The sequence below is a fragment of the Opisthorchis viverrini genome, assembly GCF_000715545.1.
Source record: "Opisthorchis viverrini unplaced genomic scaffold opera_v5_324, whole genome shotgun sequence".
Lineage (NCBI taxonomy): Eukaryota > Metazoa > Platyhelminthes > Trematoda > Opisthorchiida > Opisthorchiidae > Opisthorchis > Opisthorchis viverrini.
In genome coordinates this window covers 464,524-485,243 of record NW_008751987.1, presented here as the reverse complement: position 1 = coordinate 485,243, position 20,720 = coordinate 464,524, and the positions used below count along the sequence as shown (strand labels likewise).

The 20,720-nt window shown below is 39.1% G+C and overlaps 1 protein-coding gene across 1 annotated transcript in view; it reads right to left on the bottom strand.

Annotated features, from left to right (window-relative positions):
- Positions 1-584: 584 nt before the first annotated feature.
- T265_10063 (hypothetical protein) overlaps positions 585-20,720 on the bottom strand; it is a gene marked incomplete at both ends in the record, with an annotated part of 39,921 nt that continues 19,785 nt past the window's right edge. The window contains one exon of the mRNA XM_009176322.1: positions 585-1,242. Within this exon, the coding sequence (XP_009174586.1) occupies positions 1,001-1,242 (242 nt within the window). The remainder of the gene's footprint in view (positions 1,243-20,720) is intronic.

Below are 20,720 nucleotides of genomic sequence, written 5' to 3'. Positions count from 1 at the left end.
CAATGTTAGCTCCAGGAACACACTCGTGCAATTTTAAGAAGTCACTGACGTTTCATAAGCCAGTCATCTGTATACTGATTTGACTAAGTCTCTCGCCGTGACGTCAGTAAACTTTATGTGCAGCGCAAATTCTGCATCAGATTTCAGTGGCTCTTCATAACGTAAGTCACATACAAGATTGGTGTTAGCTGGAATCGTGGTGGATGTACTAGACTCATTCTAGTTGGTTTTTCAGCGGCCAGTTTCCACGGCTTTTCGAACAGGATTTTCACATCGTCCGAATAACTAGTGAAAGATGATTTTTTAAAGGTAAACTTAATTTAGACTATATGAAGCTACTACGCAAAGTGAAGTAATCCTTCAACAAGCAGTTGACTCAAATTTCACGAACAGTATCGCTCGTACTCGTTAGCGTCACATCAGGAATGGCCATGTTATCGGTAGATATCTACACATGCTATTTAGTAGAGTGACGGTGGCTCTTTCAAAAGCATGATAAGTCACAGTGAGTAAGACTACTACAAACTGTACACTTGAAGCACTGCAATTCAGTCCGGGTAAGTAAACGAACAGGCAAATTTCTCAGGCCATATTATATTAGAAAGGGTTCACTGTGTCCAGAGTGTGCTGTTTCGACTAATGTGTAAAATAATAACGGTGCTACGAGTAAAATTTGACCCGAATTTCAGAAGAAAACCAAAAGAATTTGCAATGATGTCATAGTAAAATGACCATTGATCATGATAATGATGAAAAATGTATTCGCATTTTACAGCAAAAAGAACGAAACATAAAATCAATTAAACACTCCCAGTTAGTAGCTTGACTGGGAGTCAAGTCCCGAGGATTAACAAAATTGGAGCATTGCGAAGAGGCTTTTTCATATTTAAGGTAGCACAGTAGGTGCCACAAGGATTCATAGTCGACTCATCCATCATAAAATAGGAAAACTAAGAAAATATTTGATCGTTCTGTTATCTCAGTTGCCATCCGCAGTCAACTACTTGGTGTTGTGCAGACCATTTGAGATCATCTTGTCCTTGGACTTCAGAGAATGAGCTTCTCTCATGATTCGTCGCTCTGAGCTGAGGACACGCCAGAATAGGATGAAATTCATCACCGTGAATATTGTGAAGCTCGTGATCAGTACCGTACTCACAAAGACTGGGAGTAGGCGTCGATTAACAATGGCCCAAATATACATTCCAGGAGTAAGCAGAATGCGAAATATCACGAATGTGACTGCAAGAAAAGAAATTCGTGGTGATGATATAGGAACAACTAGAAATAGCCTAGTTACTAACCTAACTTAGTTACCACCTAACCTAGTTATTAGTCAAGGCTGGATTTATACATTCTCTACTCTTGTTGCACGATGAGTGTCTCGTCTCCTTTTGGTGACGTTGAATGGCGGTTTCTTTTTCGGCCAGTCAAAATATTGAATTTCATAACAAAGCAATGTAACGTAATGGGGCATTAAGTTATTGACAAATTTGTAAGCCTACACACGCTTTTTTTTACTATAGTTCCAATACCAAAGGACCAACTTTTCAGGTTTGGGAGCAAAGTCAACGTTACGTCAGGAGTTGACAAATCCTGTACAGAATTACTCGTGTGATTCTAATCAAACATCCCCATCTTTATGCTGCTGCCTCCTTTTTAGTAGTCTTGCGGCCTGCCAGAATACAGAGCGCAGATTTTCCTCAAGAAAATATAAATAACCTTGCTGAAACACGATGAAATGGCACAGACTGGGGTAAACTTCAGATTTTAGTCTGTTTGGTTTTCACAGTTATCACAACATGAATTGTGAGATGCCACTATTTGTTACTCAAAGATGGGCTTATCCTGAACTTGGTTTATATCCTTGGTGAAGAGACCAAAAGCCCTGTAGAGTAGTTACATCTTTGTCGTCGAGACATTTAAACATTCTATCTTGTTGATGCGGGCAGACCGGCTAGTAGTACACACACTATTCTGAAACCAATTCTGCGTGTACATTGTGCAGCATTAAAGTGGGGAACAAAATTTTAAAAAATACTTTGGTGATCTAATTAGAGGTCGGCCGATTTGCCAGACGACACAAACTACGGGCTGGAAACCAAACATCGGTCTACCTTGTCTGAATGCGGCTAATTTCTATCGCTAATCAGCCTCCTGTACCTGAATGACAAGACCTTTTACTTCTTACAATGATTTCCGAAAGCTCAAATGATTACACACACTACCGGTGTTTCCAACAAACTATACTGTGTAGATTGATTTCAAATGAGGGGTGAATTTCGGGTCGAAAACGCAGTCTTTCCACTACCTCAAAGGCTCCAAAGTACTTGGTGAATTCCCGATAAGTTAAATAATAGCGCGAGAAATCCATAGGTGTCAATAAAACGAGACCATTTGTAGGCATTCTTGTTCAGGTATGATGTATTTTTACTTAGCAAAGATGTCGGACTTTAAAAATCCGAGCCAGAAATGGCATTTTGTTTCTGTGTGACCTAAACAGATGGGCCGTTTGCCATCAGTTCGATGGACTGAATATGTCCTCAATTGTGTAAAACATGACCAACAGAGCGTAAGTTCAACTTTAACAGATCTGGTACCGGTTCAGTATTACACTGTCTTACACGAGCGAGTGAAGCCCGTTTCAGTCATTTACCGATCCCACTAGGTAAACCGGCCTATCTCTTTTGAACTGGTCTCGTACTTTTGCGAAACATTTGCAGCAGACTGTAGAGGTAATTTGCACCCATCGCGAGATTCTAAATTAATACATTTGATCGAAATGGCTTCACTGTAAGACAGAAGTATTCCACCAGCCCTCTACTCACGCATACTCCATTTCAATGCAAAGCAAAGCAAAGGCCGAATCAAGTAGCTAATGATTGTAATAATTCCAGTGGAGCCTAGCTCCAGGGGTCTATTCTTTAAGAAGAAGGGAACGATTTCACTGCATCCGAGTGCACAAACAACCCAATTTGCATAGTTAATCCTGTTTAGACTCTGACCCAAATGAGCGAACTGTCAAAAACATGGCAATGCGCGAAATCACCGCAGTATCCACAAACACTGTATCGTATCTAACAAAGATCAAATTAAAATAAATCAGAGACCCTCTCGAGAACTCCAACATGCCATGTTCTTTTTCGCCCATTGTCTTTCTAGTAATAAATCTACTTTATACGTGTAACTTTTGAGTTAATGTCAACACAACAGCCAAGTATTCGATATCACAAGTGCCACTGGACGCCTGAATAATCTCTTGCAATAATTCGCTAACCTAGGTATGGATATCTCTATTTGAAAAAATCAATTATTCATTAAATGGTAGTAGTTTTTTCCCTGAAGGAGCTAAGTGAGTCTTCAGCATCACGAAACTTAATGCAGTAAAAATCTGAAAATGAAAATTCAAACAGCCCTAATAATCTACAGGCAGCTTATTAATATAAACAGTCAGGCAAAATGAATGGAGCCACTCCCATGACTGTACATTTCATTTAAAGTCGCAATACAGCAAACCAAATTTGTGCTTTACAAAAGCAGGGGGTATAACAACAAGCAAATTGATCTTATTGATAAATGTGACAGCCAACAGACCAAATTTCTGGATACATACAGGGTTCAACGCTGACAACTACATTAATTACTAGGTTCCTAGATTTGCTTATCTATTGGTGAACAAGTTCGTTCATAATTGTTTGCACGCTTTAGCCGACGCTCTGACTTCCAAAACGATGAAACAAAGCAAACCTGATATTAAGCCTATAATGATAACACTTGCAGTCAGATTACAAAGTGCAACAATCAGTGCTTATCTTTCAGCACACATTGCCTGAGTGCAGTGGACTCTTGTGTACCTGGAGAATTATCAAAATCGTTTGAGCAGTACAGTGAAAATATAGATCAGAACGACTAAACCAAGATAAACTCAGAGATTCAAAAGATTATCGAACCCAAAAGAACGAGTCAGCTGTCTATCCTATTTCCCAGAAGTTCAATCTCCTCTTCTAAACTAATTTAGCCTAGCGCAGTGATGTTCCTTGCTGAACCTCAACACGGTGAATTAATTTAGCCTAGCGCAGTGATGTTCCTTGCTGAACCTCAAACACGGTGAATAATGATGCACCTTCAAAAATGCGTAACCCACCCTAAAACAAGGGCTCATTTCACAGGTATATAAGCTTTGTACAAGCCAACAGGTTTCTGATCGTGAAAAATTGCATCAGTTAATTAGACTTGATCTGCTGAGTTTAACTTGCTAGAAACGTCTTTGTGATTTTGACTTTTAATGACCTGATGAACAACTTAACTCATTCCAGCTTTATCTCAAGGAAATAAGGTTTCAATCTAGACACGATTGTAAGCTTATTTCAGGCTCACCATTTTTGACGTCGAAAGATAGACATTGATGTTTACTCAGACGCTGGTTGTCACGTGGTTCCCAGTGGATTGCTGGAGAGAGACAGAAGCTGCAGTTGTTGGTAATATTCACATGGCATGTAACAAGAGTGTTCAACTACTATGGAGAAGTGCGCCCACTCAGCATTCTTGGTAACTGTCAGTATTTTAGATATCCAGTTGAAAATCAGGTGTTTGGGTGCATAGCAATCACACAGCTAGTGATGAATCAACAGCTGAACTTTAATCAAACCTCACCTAGATATTGTGGAATGGTGCTAACCACTGGGTGCTTCTTGAATCGTCTGTCTGCCTTTAAAATACACCTGAAGAAGTAAGTAGCTGATCGGAATGGTAACCATTTGTTCGGTAAATAGTGGAAGAGAATGTGCATTTGTTATTTGATTTATTAGATAATAACTATGCTTGTTTGGTAGCCCTGCTGAACGAATTAGCACTTCACATTAGGACATCAGAGCAACGAAGTGCTTCGTGCAGAATGGGTGGATAAAGTTTTCGTTCACGTAAGTCATATACATGACATTTGGAGATAAATCCATGCAAAGCCCTCGTCAATGGAAATGTAAAAATGTTCTCTGATATAAAGACGGACACTTTAGTCGTCCGAACGTCATGGAATCATTTATGGATTGACACAAATGTACTTCGGGAAGAGAAGCTGCGATGCAAGGATGGAAAACAGAATATCCCGCACAGAAACAGCCCTCTAAGGCTACTCACTGAATTTCATTCTCCAAAACTTTCAGATCATCGTGATATACTTCGGTTATTCGTTTTCGTAACAGACTACCATGTTTCGTTGCTTTGCTGCCTATTCATTTGGTTGCAAAAAATGTCAATGGGTATGCAAGTGTTTCGTCATCAAACAGAGAGAGTATACTTTAATACCTATATCTCCAATATAAGGTATTGCCGCTAGCCCTAAACACGTCAAAATACCTCTGTAAGCAGTGGTGTCTATCTAATCTGTCAGCCAGTATTTGATTGTATAGAAATTTAAGACATAGCGGGAAAAGTGATAAAGCATTGGGTAATTTAATGGGATCTGTTTTATCCACAAATGCAATACATTGGTGAAGAAGAATTTGCCCACCATTTTTGGTTGTCCTTTGTTTGAAGATTTTCAGACCAACTAATTGTTCCCAGAGGAGCAAAAAGCTATTCTCCTAAGAAACTACACGTTTTTCGAGACGCTGTTTTGGGGCTCTTCTTTCCATTGCCAGTAGCAATTACGAAGTCTCAGCGTACCACATAAATTATTTATGATAGAGATGCCTTGACGCAAGACCAAAAAGTTGCACTGTGAATCTAGGGATATTTCAGCATGTAGCTTTTGTGTCTAATGAGAAGATTAGCAAACGAGATACGCATTAATGCATCACGCACTCTGCAGGAAACTTTATCCAGAGAATAAGGCATTTTGGTCTTTTGAAAAACCTTTGGTAAGATACCAAGACACCTCAAATTGGAAACTATAAAAGTCAAAGATTGTAAACCTGTAAAAGAGGTTATTACAAATGATACGTTTCCGTAGTCTAAAAACTATTTAGGTTGAAAGAATCAGACGATATGCGCAATGTATACAATTCATAAAACGTTCCACAGGTAGGGTAGTTATTACCTGGATATCAGGTAAGATGCGATCAATGAAAATCTACTTTGGAGTGCGTGGAAGAGAGACTAGAGAGTTACTTACTGTCATTGCTGTCACAGTAAATTTACCCAACAACACATCACTGAGGACAAAACTATTGAAATCCTTAATGAAATGAAGGCTCATTTGCTACACTTCTATTGTAAAGGATGTAACGTGCAACGGAAAATTTTGGCGGACAACTAGTCACAATTACGAAAGCAAGAATCGCGTGAGTTCATCCCAGAAAGTTTGCAAACGATGAGTCTTTCCCCCCAAGCACATCAGAACGTAGTGTGTCATTGGGCATACAAACTTTGCCGATAACCAAGCACTTTTGGTCCTTACTGCTTTTATCACCATTTACGAGCCAGTATTTTAATCTTTGGCCATGGAGGAAAAATAAGGGATAGTTTCTACGTGCGTGAGATGGCTTTTAGTACTGCTGAACTAGTCGTCATGCAGCATCAACTCACTCAGCAAATTTGGATTGTAGGAGTTTAGTAACTAGATACAAAGTATGTGTTATATAGTTCTAGAATTCCCTTCGAAAGTCTAGTATTGTTTTGAGGTAATGTATCGGCTGATGTCCCACTGGTGATAGCACTTGACTGATGACGAGACGTTTGCGACCAAATTATCATGCTTAGCAAACAGAACTCCAGCCATTCATACAAATTAAGCCACCGGAATTTTCATAAACAGCAAACGTAGTAAGTTGTTCTTCTCTAAAACTTTCTATCACACTTGTGAGAATGTTTTTGTTTAGGGTACAAGTATGTATACCCAATAAACAGATAAAAGGAGAAGTTTGGTGGTGCTTTATGAAAGCACGCGCAAAACATCGGCCAAGCTTTTGGCATTTTAAGTATCCAGTCTTCAGGGCTAAGGGTAGGGATCTTCTATTGTACAGAGCCCCTCATTATGAAATTCATTCTTAGATACTGTTAAAAGTTCCTCTGATAAGAAGGGATCTCGGAAATAAATTATGGAAAATATGGTTGCTGCCTAAGAGCGCAGCAAAATAGAGTCTTTTGTTCTAAATTAGACTCAGCAGGTGCGTAAACAGTGAAAGGTTATTTAATCCTTTTGTGTTTGACTGAACAAGCACGTTGGCTGGTATGCGCACTTGGTTTATTTCTTAATCAAAGTCTAACAACGTCTTCCATACAACCACGTTTGCTTGAAAAGTTAGTCATTCAATCTGGCTTGAATTGGAACGTAACATTGCAACTTTTACCACTGAAATTCGGTGTTTTGCGCACCTCAGCCACTCAACGTACATGAACAAGTAACTTTCGACTGTGGATCTACTGAACGTAACTCATATAAACTCTAGCTAGCCATAAACAGTACAGCAATCACAAGGGCAATACGGATCTTGTACCGAGTTATCCAAATATTGCCTTATTTTTTGGCGAACTGCCAGACCGTAACTTTTACGTGCGGCTTGAAGAAGAGTTATCAAGACCAAAGTTTCAGTAGTGTGGAACCATGAGTACGTTTTCTCACTTCATGATGCTAGGTTGCCTAATTGTGTTTTTATTATTTCAATGTACTCGGATTAAAATTTCGCCAAAAGAAATATTTGCTTAAGACCTTGAAGCAATTAATTTAGTGCTAAAATCTCAAGCAATTCCACTTCTGTTGAAGTTGTCTATTCAAATGGTTTTCACACGTGTATTGATAGAAATACCCATCGATTGAGAATGGGGATAAGATGAAAAGAGCACTTTATAATTCTAGCAAATATGACTCAGTAGCAACTGAGATGAATAGCGTTTGTTGCTAAGGCAACCTAAGAGAACTAGATTTCCCTGCAGAAATGACAGCTATGAAGATGGATCTGTGCAACGGAGTGACGGTCATTCAAAAGATCATTGTTCGGCATTAAGCAGAAACCTTGTATTCGAGATGTGCTTTTAAGATCAAATAAGAGATGCAACCGCGACAATCACTGTCTGTATTGCACAAATAAATCAACATTCTGAAAATTTGTCGGCAGATTCCTTACGTCAAACGTTGCTGACTTGAATTAAGATATTCCCGAACTGTTCCAGTTGTACATCACCACCTTTTTTCTAACATTTGTATGTGATGCGTTGCTATAGTGACATCACACAAACCAAAGACTTGTGAGTCTACAGGTAAGGAAGTCTATTAAAAAATGGGACTATGGTTGCTAACAGTAAAAACTTCTGCATACCAACACACTTTCCGATTATGACAGCTTGGCAACGTATTGAAGCACAGTATCTGAGCACATATCATATTATTATACAAAAACGTGCTCATACATGCGCTCTACTCACTGGTGATGGTGTTCTGTACAGCACCGTGAATATTGATTTGGAGCTAAGTTACATGGTATTGGTCAGCGTTCAGTCACATGACATTCGAAAATGTCAGAAAAATATAGAGTGCTATTTAATGTGTAACTATAATCTTCTGAAAATTAGGTTTTTGATTACGTTTGGCTGACTCCATTATGCGTTGTTAATTAGTGCTTAATGAGGGGCATTCATGTGGATAAATGAAAGTGAATAATCTAAGCCGTCGTGTTTAATTACAAGGTTCCAGGCCACTTGCGCATGGAACCCTTGATGTTTCGGCAGCCGGGGGTTTCGAAGGTGCAGACAACTATTGGTAGAAAGAGAGTGTGGACTCACGGCCTTCGTGGCTTGTCTTCAATGAAGGTGCAATAAGGAGCATATTTGTAGACTACCCAAAAGTGTGCTCTCGTCAAGGTGGCGCACCTGACGAAAACCACCGCAAATAGAAGATATGGAACGTTTTTTCACGAAATCCTTCTCAAACAGAGACTTGGTTCACGTAAGGAAACGCCATGTATAGCGGTTTTATTTTCTTTAGAATGAAAGATCCCTCGGAAACGATCTTTCGAGGCTCTTATATAATGTGGCTTCCTTTCAAGCTGATTTTACACCAAATTGTGTTTTTAGGGGAAAGTCCACTTAGGTTTGCGAAATGAATCCTAGTCAAAACTGTTGTAAGTTTTGGTACTAAAATAGCTTCCTTCCTGACGAAGAACCGGACACAGAAACTGGATGCGAATCCACTTAACACTGAAGAAACACGTTGGTTATAATCCCAATAAACGACAAAAAGGTCCCAAAATTTTTGCAGCTTCTTGCCAAAATGTTTGCTTTTTGCACAGCAACCAACCTTAATTAATGAGAAACCTCTATCTAGTCTGGAAATTTTAAAACCGTTTAAATTATTAGGATCAGTAAACAACGTTAGGCTTTACGATTAAAAAACGAGAAAAACCCTGTCACTTGAAGAAGGACTAAAGCCCTGGAAAAGTTAGATAACCTGGAATAGCTTTTCCCATTTTTTATTTGTTATTAATATTATAGTATTATTATTATTATTTTTTTGTCACATTTCTAGAAGGCTATTACAAATACGCACAGGAGAACTTAAAACATATCAGGGCTTATGAGCTCCAATGAGAACAACACTTGAGTCCAGCGCTTCTCCTGCTTGGTGCTGGCTCACCAGAATAATTTGGTTAGGACAAAAGTTAGATCGTTCAAACAAGGTTCTACAAAATCCCGCAACCAACAACACGTAAAACCATGGAACTCAGTAAAGCCAAGTGTGAAATTCCTCATTGCATTACCGTTCAAAATCGAAGTCCTTCTAGAGGGGAACCGGAATTGTTTATGGATATTTGGTAATGAGACTGATTTTGTCAACCCCAAATTTAAACATATAATGCGCGGCCTAAAATCGATCTTTGGAGCTCTCGTTGTAAGGCCTTTAAGGCGCAGACAAACATCTTCAGATGACCACTGGCATCGCCAAAAATAATAGACATCACAGAAAACGAATGAAAAGTGGACTGCTTTGCAATAAAAAGCACGTAATGGTACACAAGAAGCGTGTTGATTGTATGCTTTTACTTGAACTTTTGAAAAGACTCTGAAGTTCACATAATTTTTCCCGTATTCTTCTTTACCATATAATCACCTTATTACACCGGTCTAGAAGTAGTGAAACAATGAGCAAGTGGTTTTCAGCACCTATTCCAAATCGAGTTGGCATGGTCCCAAGCACACAGCACAAATCTGACATGTCAACTCAGATTGAACAAAAAGCACGCCAGTGGGCTCATCGTATGAAATCACTCACGTCATCAGTATCGATAGCCTTATTTTTCAGTGTGTTTACTATGGATCATAAAGAAGAGACACCTATCGTATTTAGAAAAAAAGGCAATAAGGAATCCCAGAAAAATCTAAAAAAGCGGTTGCTTCCTCAAATTTAATTTTTCTGGCAGCAAGGATTCTCCTACTTGAGAACTTGTCATCATAGCGCCAGGGACGTCACATTTGTTCGTGCATTATAATCACGTTCAACAATTTGCATGCTCAGATTGGCAGCTTTATACTGTGCAGGAAAATTCTTCAAAAGATTTAACTGCAGCAAAGGCAGGTCTTGAGAACCATAATAAAATTATTGTGAACGGATACCTTAAAAACTGTTGAGCATCTGGATTCCCGGAAGATAGAGGCCAGTTCGTTTTAATAAGGCGAGCGCTGAGGATGGTAATGTATGACGTTGTATAATCAAGCTGCTGAGAAGAATAGACGAGTGTGTCAAGTAAAACCAAGCGACTTTTAGCAATCAAGACTAAGTGAGAATGCGTTTTATCCATCCAGTTAATTTACCCATTTTGTAACTAAGAAAGTGGAGTGCAGTATAGTGCGATACCCATGAGCAACATGAGGTAGATGATCATTTGACATTCAAATAATAAAAAACCCAGGTCACAAGGTTTTCCTTTTGTCATTGTCATTTTTTTTAACGGGAGTTCTATCTCCAGGACCTCCCGATTTGTTGGAAGCTTATTCCCAAATCGTTTGCATTTCCATCTAGGGACCGGCCTTAAATAGATATAGTTTGGGGTGGTTGATTTCAGCCTAATTTATTGTGAACTAATAATGTGCAATTGTGTCAGTGGGCCATTTTTACTGATTTACTTTTATTAACCCCAGCCACCCCCGTTCACATGAAACCTTTCCCCTATTGTAGATAGTTTGGAAAAGTGAAGCCTGAGGCATGTCAATACGCCAACCAATGAACATAGGTTAATTTCCTAAGTAGAACCCACTTCCGATTGTGCCCCAGATAGTTGAAAGTAGAAGCCGATCCAATACTTATCACTAGAACAAGCAGTACATTCAAAAATTTATCTTCTGTTGCACAACTATTTGCACATCTATTCGTTTGCCTGAAGCTAATAATTAATTAAATATTATCCAGGGAATACGAATCTACGAGGGAGTCATGAATCCTCTAATGTTCACACATAAACCTGTTTAGGTTGAGGCTGGTCCACCATTCCACAGAAACCGGGAAATGTATGCACTTCAGTATATTTTGCATGACGGTAATTAAACTTGCGGCAACTAATGTAGTGGTGTAGTTGCCAGCTCTTACCGCACGCAACTGCGCTAGCCACAAGGAGTGATTGTTTGACCTTGATTTCAGGCCATCATCATGTGGTTCATTTACCTGACTTCATGCTAACCTGGATCAAAATATGACTGAGTAATTTAGCTTGCTTGACGTTGAAATGCGCCTTGAAATGTAACTATTTTAAGGGTGTCTCTTGCTGTTATAGTGCTTGTAAGATTGGAGCTCAAGACTTTTTCTAACTAGGCTATTCGATTTTTGTTCCACTATTGTTTGCTGCATATAACTGTCTCATGAGAAAATTTGAGTGTGTTTTATGAGGTTGAACGACAAAAGACCTTCATCGTAAATTCCACAGCTTTCAGAGCTATAAGCGAGAAAATCCTGGGAGCCTTTCTATATTATGAACTGCTGTGTACATTTTGGTTATCACCATGAAAATACGTTCTTAAACGGTGAGGGTTCTTCTGATGACCAAACGAAATTTCCGATTAATGAGATGCAATAAAAGATGCTGGGAAATTTTCCGGAGTGAAACATGAGTCTAAAATCTGAGGCATGATGAAGCTTATAACTGTCAATGACATTGTACCAATTTGGTTCTCTCGAGGTATAAAGAAACTGTTTCAGAAATATTTACTCACATCCTGACCATCAATCCTTCCTAAGATCCGCCAACTGAACCAGTTTACTATCCAAATGTTTGTGAAGCTGTGAATTAAATCATGTTGTACTGCTAACAAACGGGAGTGGACAGAAGTTTCTAGCCCACACCACATCATTAGCAGGAGAGTAGAAGGTGATTCGTTGACTACAAAGCTTGGAGGTAAAAATAATGGGCATTACAATGACGTCAAAATTTTGCCATTCGATGTGTGTGGACATATTCTAACTTTGCTCCTGACCACGTTTTTCTAGAATGGCCCAGTAAGATCAGAAATGCACGGGCTGTCACTTCATTGGGATACAACTGAAAATTAAAAAGGCACCTAGCTGAACTCTAGTGTAATCCTACATTAACAAACTTAGCTACACCATTATGCAAAAGCCTTCAGTGGATCAGAAAATTCAATTTCCTGTTTCTTAATTCACCGAAACCCAAAATTATTTAGTAGCTGTGTCCTTTAGATATTCGATATAGCTTTTGTTTTTGAGTATTTGATTTTGAGTACTTGGCCTTGTATAAAGTGAATATAGGTAACCAAAGAAATGAAGGAATCTCTACTTTTATCACGCCACCACAAAAGTGCGCAGCTTGAGTTACTTTGAATCAAACGACCTCCAAACTCGTAGGCGGAAGATGCCAGCAGATTAGTCCAAATAACATTAGACATTAGAGGCAGGCGCGTTTCGTATGATCCACCTGCTGACTAATATGAGCGGTCAAATTTCTGATCAGCTGCTAGATTATCCCTTCCACCAACATCACCACAATAATTAACAGTTTTGGGATTCATTTGAGTATCGTCTGGAATGTGGTTAGTTATTTAGTTTTCTGTAATCCTGACCATATTTCTTGGAAAAACTGAGTCCTCCTAAATGACCAGCGTGTTTTCATCGACAACTAACAGGAGTGTGCGTTCATAGGCCAGTGTGAGTTCGTCTCTCATGTCATGTGTGTCTATCCTACTAAGTTTTGCGTCCATGTGAAAGCCAGTGTCCTAAATTACTAATGTCTGTCGTGCACTAGAGCGACAACTTTGCAATAAGAAATTTCTTAGTAAAGCTTAACCCTCTTCAAATATCGCAGCCTGGCTTCTCGTGGTCATCACTCCAGAAAATAGGTATGTGGACTGATAGCCATCTGATCACTTGAATATTTTCGCCAGTACACAAATTGAATTACCCTCAGTTGCAAAGAGATCACATACGGTTCGTATCCCACACATCACACGCAACCAGCAAAATACCTACATAGGCCCAATAACCCCTTTTGATTAAATGGAAATAACAGGCATTTCAGGGCTAAAGCCCTATCAGAAGCAAATGGGAGTAGCGTTGATAGGTAGGTAGTTATATCACGAACGTTCCTTTCGTCTGACAAAACCACCTATGGTTTCGCTTTTGGATATAAGCAGATTACCCTATTCTTGATGAATAATCCAAGTGTTTACCGTAGGAAGACGTCAAATACTGTACGAAAGGTGTCATAATCTGTTTGGCTGTCACGTAGTTGCGCATTCCTAAATTGGGATGGATTTGGGTAAGTAACCCTGCACCTTAGCAACAGACGGATCATAGAAAACGTAAGACTTCCAAAAATATCACTCTACATATTTTAAGAGCAAAAATGCATGGAGCGGATGTTGACCAACCACTCTATTGTAAAATATTCTGGAATTTGACCAGTGCATCGGCTTGGAGGCTTCTCAATTAAACGAATTATCTGATACAGACTTATGGTTGCCATGGCGATGGATGAGTCTAATTTGGGGAATGAATGTCTTCTAACCAGCTGACTTAACAGTCTATACGTGTGCCCAAGGCTGTACAATGAACAGATGTACAGTCACAATCACGACTGTCTACTGCTATCTCCAATCAGCCTGCTATCTCGAACACCTACTCACTTGCCTCCAAGAGGCTGATTGTAAGCTGCGATTGTCACACCACTGAAGCTGAGGTTACGCAAACGTATCGACAAATTAAAAGCCAAAATTAGGGTGCTCGATTATGCAGGGACAAATCAAGCAAACAAGTTAAAAATAATACTCACACCAACGACAAAATACTTGCGTGAATCCTCGAATGCACAAAAGTTACACATTGTAAAAATGAGTCGTTATTTACCCATTCGTTGGTTGGTGCTCCCTGAAACTTACTCAGGCGTATGCTAAGCAAACCATCCGTGTCAACGTAGGAAACTTTCACAAAACGATTTAACCGTTCATTGGACCACCAGTAAGATTCAGGTTTAAACTGCGATGAAGTCATTTTACCCAAGTGTATCACACTGTTAACACTAGGGGTCATCACATTCCCTAACGAAAATTTTGGCAACTTATTAAATTAAGATGTCCTCACACAGATGTTTTTGTAATGAATCACAAAACTAGTCATACAGCTTAAATGAATGACTTTTTGACGAGAGAGAAGATTTTGAATGTCCGTCACTTGGTCTGCACCTCAAAATGAAGAAGTAATTATTGGATGATATAGAAAACCGGTCACCACCTTTCGAACACAATGAAAATCTCAAAGTCCTTCAGGATGATCTGATTACAAATCCACCAATGCTGCTTAGAAAATGTGAATAACGAGAACAACATGTTGATCCGGGCAACCAAAGGCAACCACATGTAAATTGCTTCGGGATCAGGGAATATTACGTGTACAGTGGTCATCGTGTTTCCTTCCCAAATGGATGCTTCTGCAGGGCAACATGTAAGAAGCGGCATTTTTCAACACCCACTGCATACTCCTTGGTGCTGACCTGCTGTGGGCTGAGCGACCGACGCTTATACTCAGAGATAATCCAGCCAGTCGTCCCCAGGACAGTCACCCGAAGTTGAATCCCCATCGTTAAAGTCATTTAGCTTCTCACCTAAAAAGTGTGATACGTATTGAAAGCAACAAGGTATTACCTATTGAACTACTATGTTCGTCGCTAGAAAACCCTGACTTATTGATCATTCGATCGCACGCACACACATACCGTTTTGATGAAAACTGCCACTATTTATACCCCAGTCAAGCAGATCTGACAGTTACAGTTGTTTCCAATGTGATAATTATGGGTCTCCTAAGGACGCGTGACAGTCACACCAGGAGTCCTATTTGATTACGAAGTACACACCACGATGTTGATGATAAAGTTAACTATAATCGTTTTCGTTGAGAATATTGATTTGAGAGGCAGGATTAAACGACATCAGCAGTCTTAGCTGATAATCAGTTCAAAAGGACTAGATATCTGGAGGATAACTCTAGCCATTTGCAGATTAAGCCAACTTTGAGTACGGGCTCACTTGCATTTCTTGTCCGTGATAGTTTGCAACTCAATGTGCCACACAACTTGGGGAATATTTCAACTATCAAATTTTGTTTTCCTAATAACCACAGGTTTGATAAAAACTGCGGACCACCCACTATCGGCTCCACCCTTTGTGGAAATGAATGAGTAGATCTACTCTATCGATTTTCAAAGGTATTATTTTGTACATAAACGCCAAAATGTAAATTAGTCTTTGTGTTTCTAACGATGTACATCAAAATCTTCTGATATATTTACGATAACAACGTTCGATCTTTCTTGGAAATCATGGTGAACACTTTTATTCCTCAAGCAAAGATGTGACGAATCGCTTCTAAAATTCACTTGCATGAACGCGGACAACTAAATTTTCGGTAGCAAAGTTGTTAGTTCACCTGTGTGATAAGTTGGAGGCAGGCGGTTCAAGTAGGTGAAAGATTTTCTTTTGTTCATTATTCAGATGCTTAGACTTCTCAATTACTTCTCATCAGCCGAACCCCCTTCCAAATTTTAAAGTAAGGTCTAGCTGTCACTTCACCATACCTTAGTTGAGTGTGCGTGTCGGAAGTGTGCAATAATGTCATAATTCAAAGAAATATTTATTTTTGGTGACAGAGTTTGACGTTACTGGTGCTATGTTTCGCTGGAATACATTTCCATACGCGTTTGTGATCTTACATCATGTGTCCAACAACAATTAGACTGTGGCTCCGACCACGTCATCTTTTATATACTAAACGACCGGCCTTTGGGTCAGTATGAGGTGAAGAAACCATAATAAGCTGTGCACTTTTTGCCCACTTACGTCAAGCTATATTATAAAGCAAAAAGCTGACAAAACCCGTAGAACAAGTTGAACAAGTAGAACAGGTTCACTCCCAACAGAAAACTACGTAACTCACACACATTAGGATTAACACAGCTGATGATTTTTCTCTCAATACGAACAGCCAGAAGGTAACATCCCATGACTCCTCTATTTTATCTGTCGTTTTACTTTTGAGTGGGGAGAAAATTATGCTGGTTGTACGCATTGGTGCCTGTTTCAGGAGGTAGCTGATATCTGCAGTTTTCCAGTGCAACCCGCAATGTCAAGCACGCTGCGTTCGTAGTCGCAGCTCGCTGAGTTGATGCAACACATCGCGTTAAGTTCATGGAATCTTTTATTGTAATCTAAAAAGTGCCATACAAAATTTAATCTACCGTTGAAGTGAACTGGCCCTGTCCGAAGTGATCGGCAACTCCGTGTGCTCGGAAATGTCATGTTATGATGCCGTATTCAATCAATCACTTCATTCAATCTGACATTCAATCTGACTCCATTTATATCTGACGGCTTAATTCGACATTTTCCACTCTCGCTTACCATATTTTATGTCTGTCCTATTGAGACACAGAGAAGGAATTTTTTCTAAGAACACGTTTCTCAACAAAGCAAGCATAGTTATCTAACAAACCCCCCAGAATTTATTCGTTTATTGGGCAAGTTGCTGCCGTGAACACTGTTAGGACAAAACTCAAGGGCCACATCTTTCAGTGAACCACTCCACGACTAGGATTTGCTATTTTATAGTATCCTGATCAGTAATATTCTACAAATTTCTAAATCCACAAAATCCATGGGTGGGTATAATATTGTGACTGCTTACTGATGGGATATAACCATACTCTGAATTCCATATTTTAGGTGGACCTTTTCTGATACAGAATTTAGTATTCAAAATCGGTCACTTCCAGGGACACTTAAATACATATTTTTATTCAGGATATATCCAAAACATAATTTTCTGTCCATTACGTGATCTCTCCGGTGAAAGAAAATATACTACTAATAGTTTTACGGATTAGATAATGTTTGCAGGACATTAACCAACCTCAAAGTAGACAAATTGTTTTTTCCAGTCTTTTTGTACATCACCAATAAATTCATTGGTAGATAGAGGTTTAGTCTCCAACATGACTGTATAGTTTAGTCCTATTTAATCTACAAAGATCCCGCGAAAGTCAGAATCTTCAAATAGAGACCATCTCTCGACAGAAGCCTTAGATTCCATCTTTATGATATATTTTTTAAGGGAAAGTGCTTTACAACATTTTAACAAATTCAGTTATCAATTTAGATGTAGATTAAATGTCGCAAATTGTGGATTAATGTACAAGGCAACAGTCAGTTATCATATTATGTAATCGGATGCATTTCAAACCTAATAGGCTGTGGAAACAACGCATGATAGAAGCAAGAGAAGAGCTTATGTGACTTCACGTTGTTAAAGAGACTGAGTAATTCTGTTGATTAAATGGTCGCCTGAAGATATATTTGGCTAGGATATGTTATCAACCACGCACTTTCAAAAATGGTTTTCCCCTGTACAATCAAGCCTAGGTTATGAATGGCCGAACGGCAGAATAGTCCATACCTAATATCTACCACACTGCATCACCATTAATTATCGATATCTACTTTAACAGGCACACTGTGAGAAAGTTCAAATAAACTTGAACAGGCTGTCAGGAAAAATTCCTCTCCACTCTGGTGGAGATCTTGAAGCAAAGGTTATCCTACTAGTCATACCTTCCTCATTGTCATTGAAAACGTCACTGTGGTTATTGAGCTTGTCGGTAAGGACCATTTAACTAGTGGCTGCTTAATTCAACGTTTGAATTATCAACTGCTTGTTGCTATTGTAAATAGTGACCTAGCTAAATTTTCCAGACCAATCAAATGACCGCAAAATGATATGAGTATAAAACATTTTACCATATTACCCGTTTTAACACACTTTTTATTAATGTCAATCTTTATCCTGTCTATGCGTGTTCACACTGTTTCCATTGCTTGGTTCTTTGTGCGTGACAAACAATCTATACGTTCTTAATAATGAAAAACTAAAATGCTCCGCAAACATAAGACCTGGATGAATCGAACTTTGCGGAAAGTTTACCAAACCGACTGAAGGGGCTATTGAAGCTGCCTTTTTTCATGTCAGCTAAGGAAAAATACTGTCAGTAAGTGAAATCTGGCAAACGCATGTAAAAAGTCAAGTTTGGATGTCATACTATCTCTAGGTTTTTAATAATGGACGTTAGTAGCAGGCGAAGGGACTTGAAAATTTTTTATGATGGACCTAATACACAAATACCTTTATTGATTTACGACTACTAGTTTTCAGGGTACACCGGATGAGTTTAGTTAATTACAACGGGTACAAAAACGTCAGTCCTTTTATGCATCCTCTAATCTCTGATTCAGTTAGGGTACCGACTCTCTCAATGGTATTAGTAGCAGTTACACTTATGTATCTTACTGTGTTAGGGCGTTTACGGATAACTACGGAATATTTCGAAACGTTATCAAAACGTTTGGCCTTTACAAAGATGTCTTTTTATACTATGCTCGAATGGCCTTTTCATCCAGACCAACCTATTCAGGATGGTTCAGTTTGTGCCATCAACGTTGCTTGGCCTAATGGATTTTCAGTAACTTCATCGGGCTAGGAATAAACCCAGGCGGTTCGGACTTCGTGTTTTACAAGCGACTGAATTACTCCTCTCACCAATCAGTGCAGCGTATAACGGAGAAAATTAATTCCGCTGTACGGTGTCTTCGTCTCAGGCATTGTTATTGTAAACACAAAAATGTTTTCATCTGTTGAAAAATATAAATCTCTATTCAGACGATTTTATCAGCAGCCTATTTACTGTTTATAACTTTTTAAAATTTATTTGAGGAAATAATTTTAAGGAATCCAAATAGTTTCGTCAAAGATTTAGTAATATAGGGTTATTCTGATAATGGTTTTTACAATTGAGATCAAATAAAGCTAGCTAAGTTTGGTCTGCGTTCTGTAATCTCAGATCTAGAGCGTTTTTTTCATTATGCATTTTCCCCATAATGCAAAGTGACTTGAAATTTTAAGAAACATTTTGTATTTGTGAGCTTCAGTACTAAGTTACTAAAATGCTCATGATCCCAATGAAAAACTCTTGCAAGACGGCCATCGCAATCGGTTTTTCTACTTGGAGTTAGAAACTGTTAGAAATTTGGACAGAAAAAGCAACGGCAAGCTTGAGAATTTATTTTGGATTTGGAGTGACTAAACGCGTCGCTGAGTCACTGAGTATTGGAATGTGCGTTTGCGTGAATATATCTGCGGCAGCCAGAGCTCCATGTCGCAGACACTAATTAATCACACAAGTGTGACTCAACCGGTCCTTTGGCAGGCGTTCTTTCTAGATGGCAGTGATAGCAAGAATACACCTTTAGGATGCAAGTTTCAGCAAAAGTGGGTAATTAGGTCGGTAGACCTACGGCTTTGATATAACGATATATTTTATGCGTAAGAACATATTGGGCGCAAGCAGTGTGTCAAATGATAGTTCAGAAGGGAATGTTAGGGAGTTAAACTAAAAATTGTTGATGCAATCTACATCTTCTAAGAGTAACAACTGAGTACCGTGCTGTAGCAGACCGATAGATTGGCCAATGCACTCTATCTTACGACTGTTTTCACAATCAAGGTACATGTAGTCCATTTCTTACGGTTTACGATTAGGACACGTCTTTATGCCGTGCACACACCAGATAGAAATATGGTATTTGTTGTAGGTAACTGCAGGATTCGTAGAAATCAAATTCACACAACTCTCGTTTGAAAAGTCGTCCTTTCGCAGAAACGTACAACAAATCAAATGCATCAAGCGTTCGTGATTCTACCTGACTCAGTTCTGACAGGAGGATCAATCGACTGACAAAACCAAGTCAGTTACTGGTCATCTTTCGAGGAACCTGGCAAACAAATTATTTTGCTCAAGGGTAACATGCCCGCCTGTTCAGACGTGAAAATTAAGATGCGTTTAGCATGCGCTAGTTGAGCATTGGTGAAACATTCCCATCGCACATGTCCAGAGTTCAAACCCCTGCGCGGTCAAGGATATGCACTGCCGATGTGCTCTAATAAAGACAAAACTCGAACCCAGTGGTTTTCACTCCTCGTATGGACTCAGTAGAATAATAAGACTAGGAAAACAGTACGACTGCTTAAATTACAGTGAAATGAAAGTGAGGCACACGGTTTGTCAAAACGAGGAGCGCATGCGACCTGATTACCGGTTTGAAGCAAACTGATTTTTGATGGCTTTTTGAGATTTTTGGTGAAACCCTCCTCTAAATTTTGCTTATGGGATTTCGATACCCACGCGGAAATGATGCAGTTAATCAACCGTTGGTAATATGCAGCTATTTATAGCCGATTTATC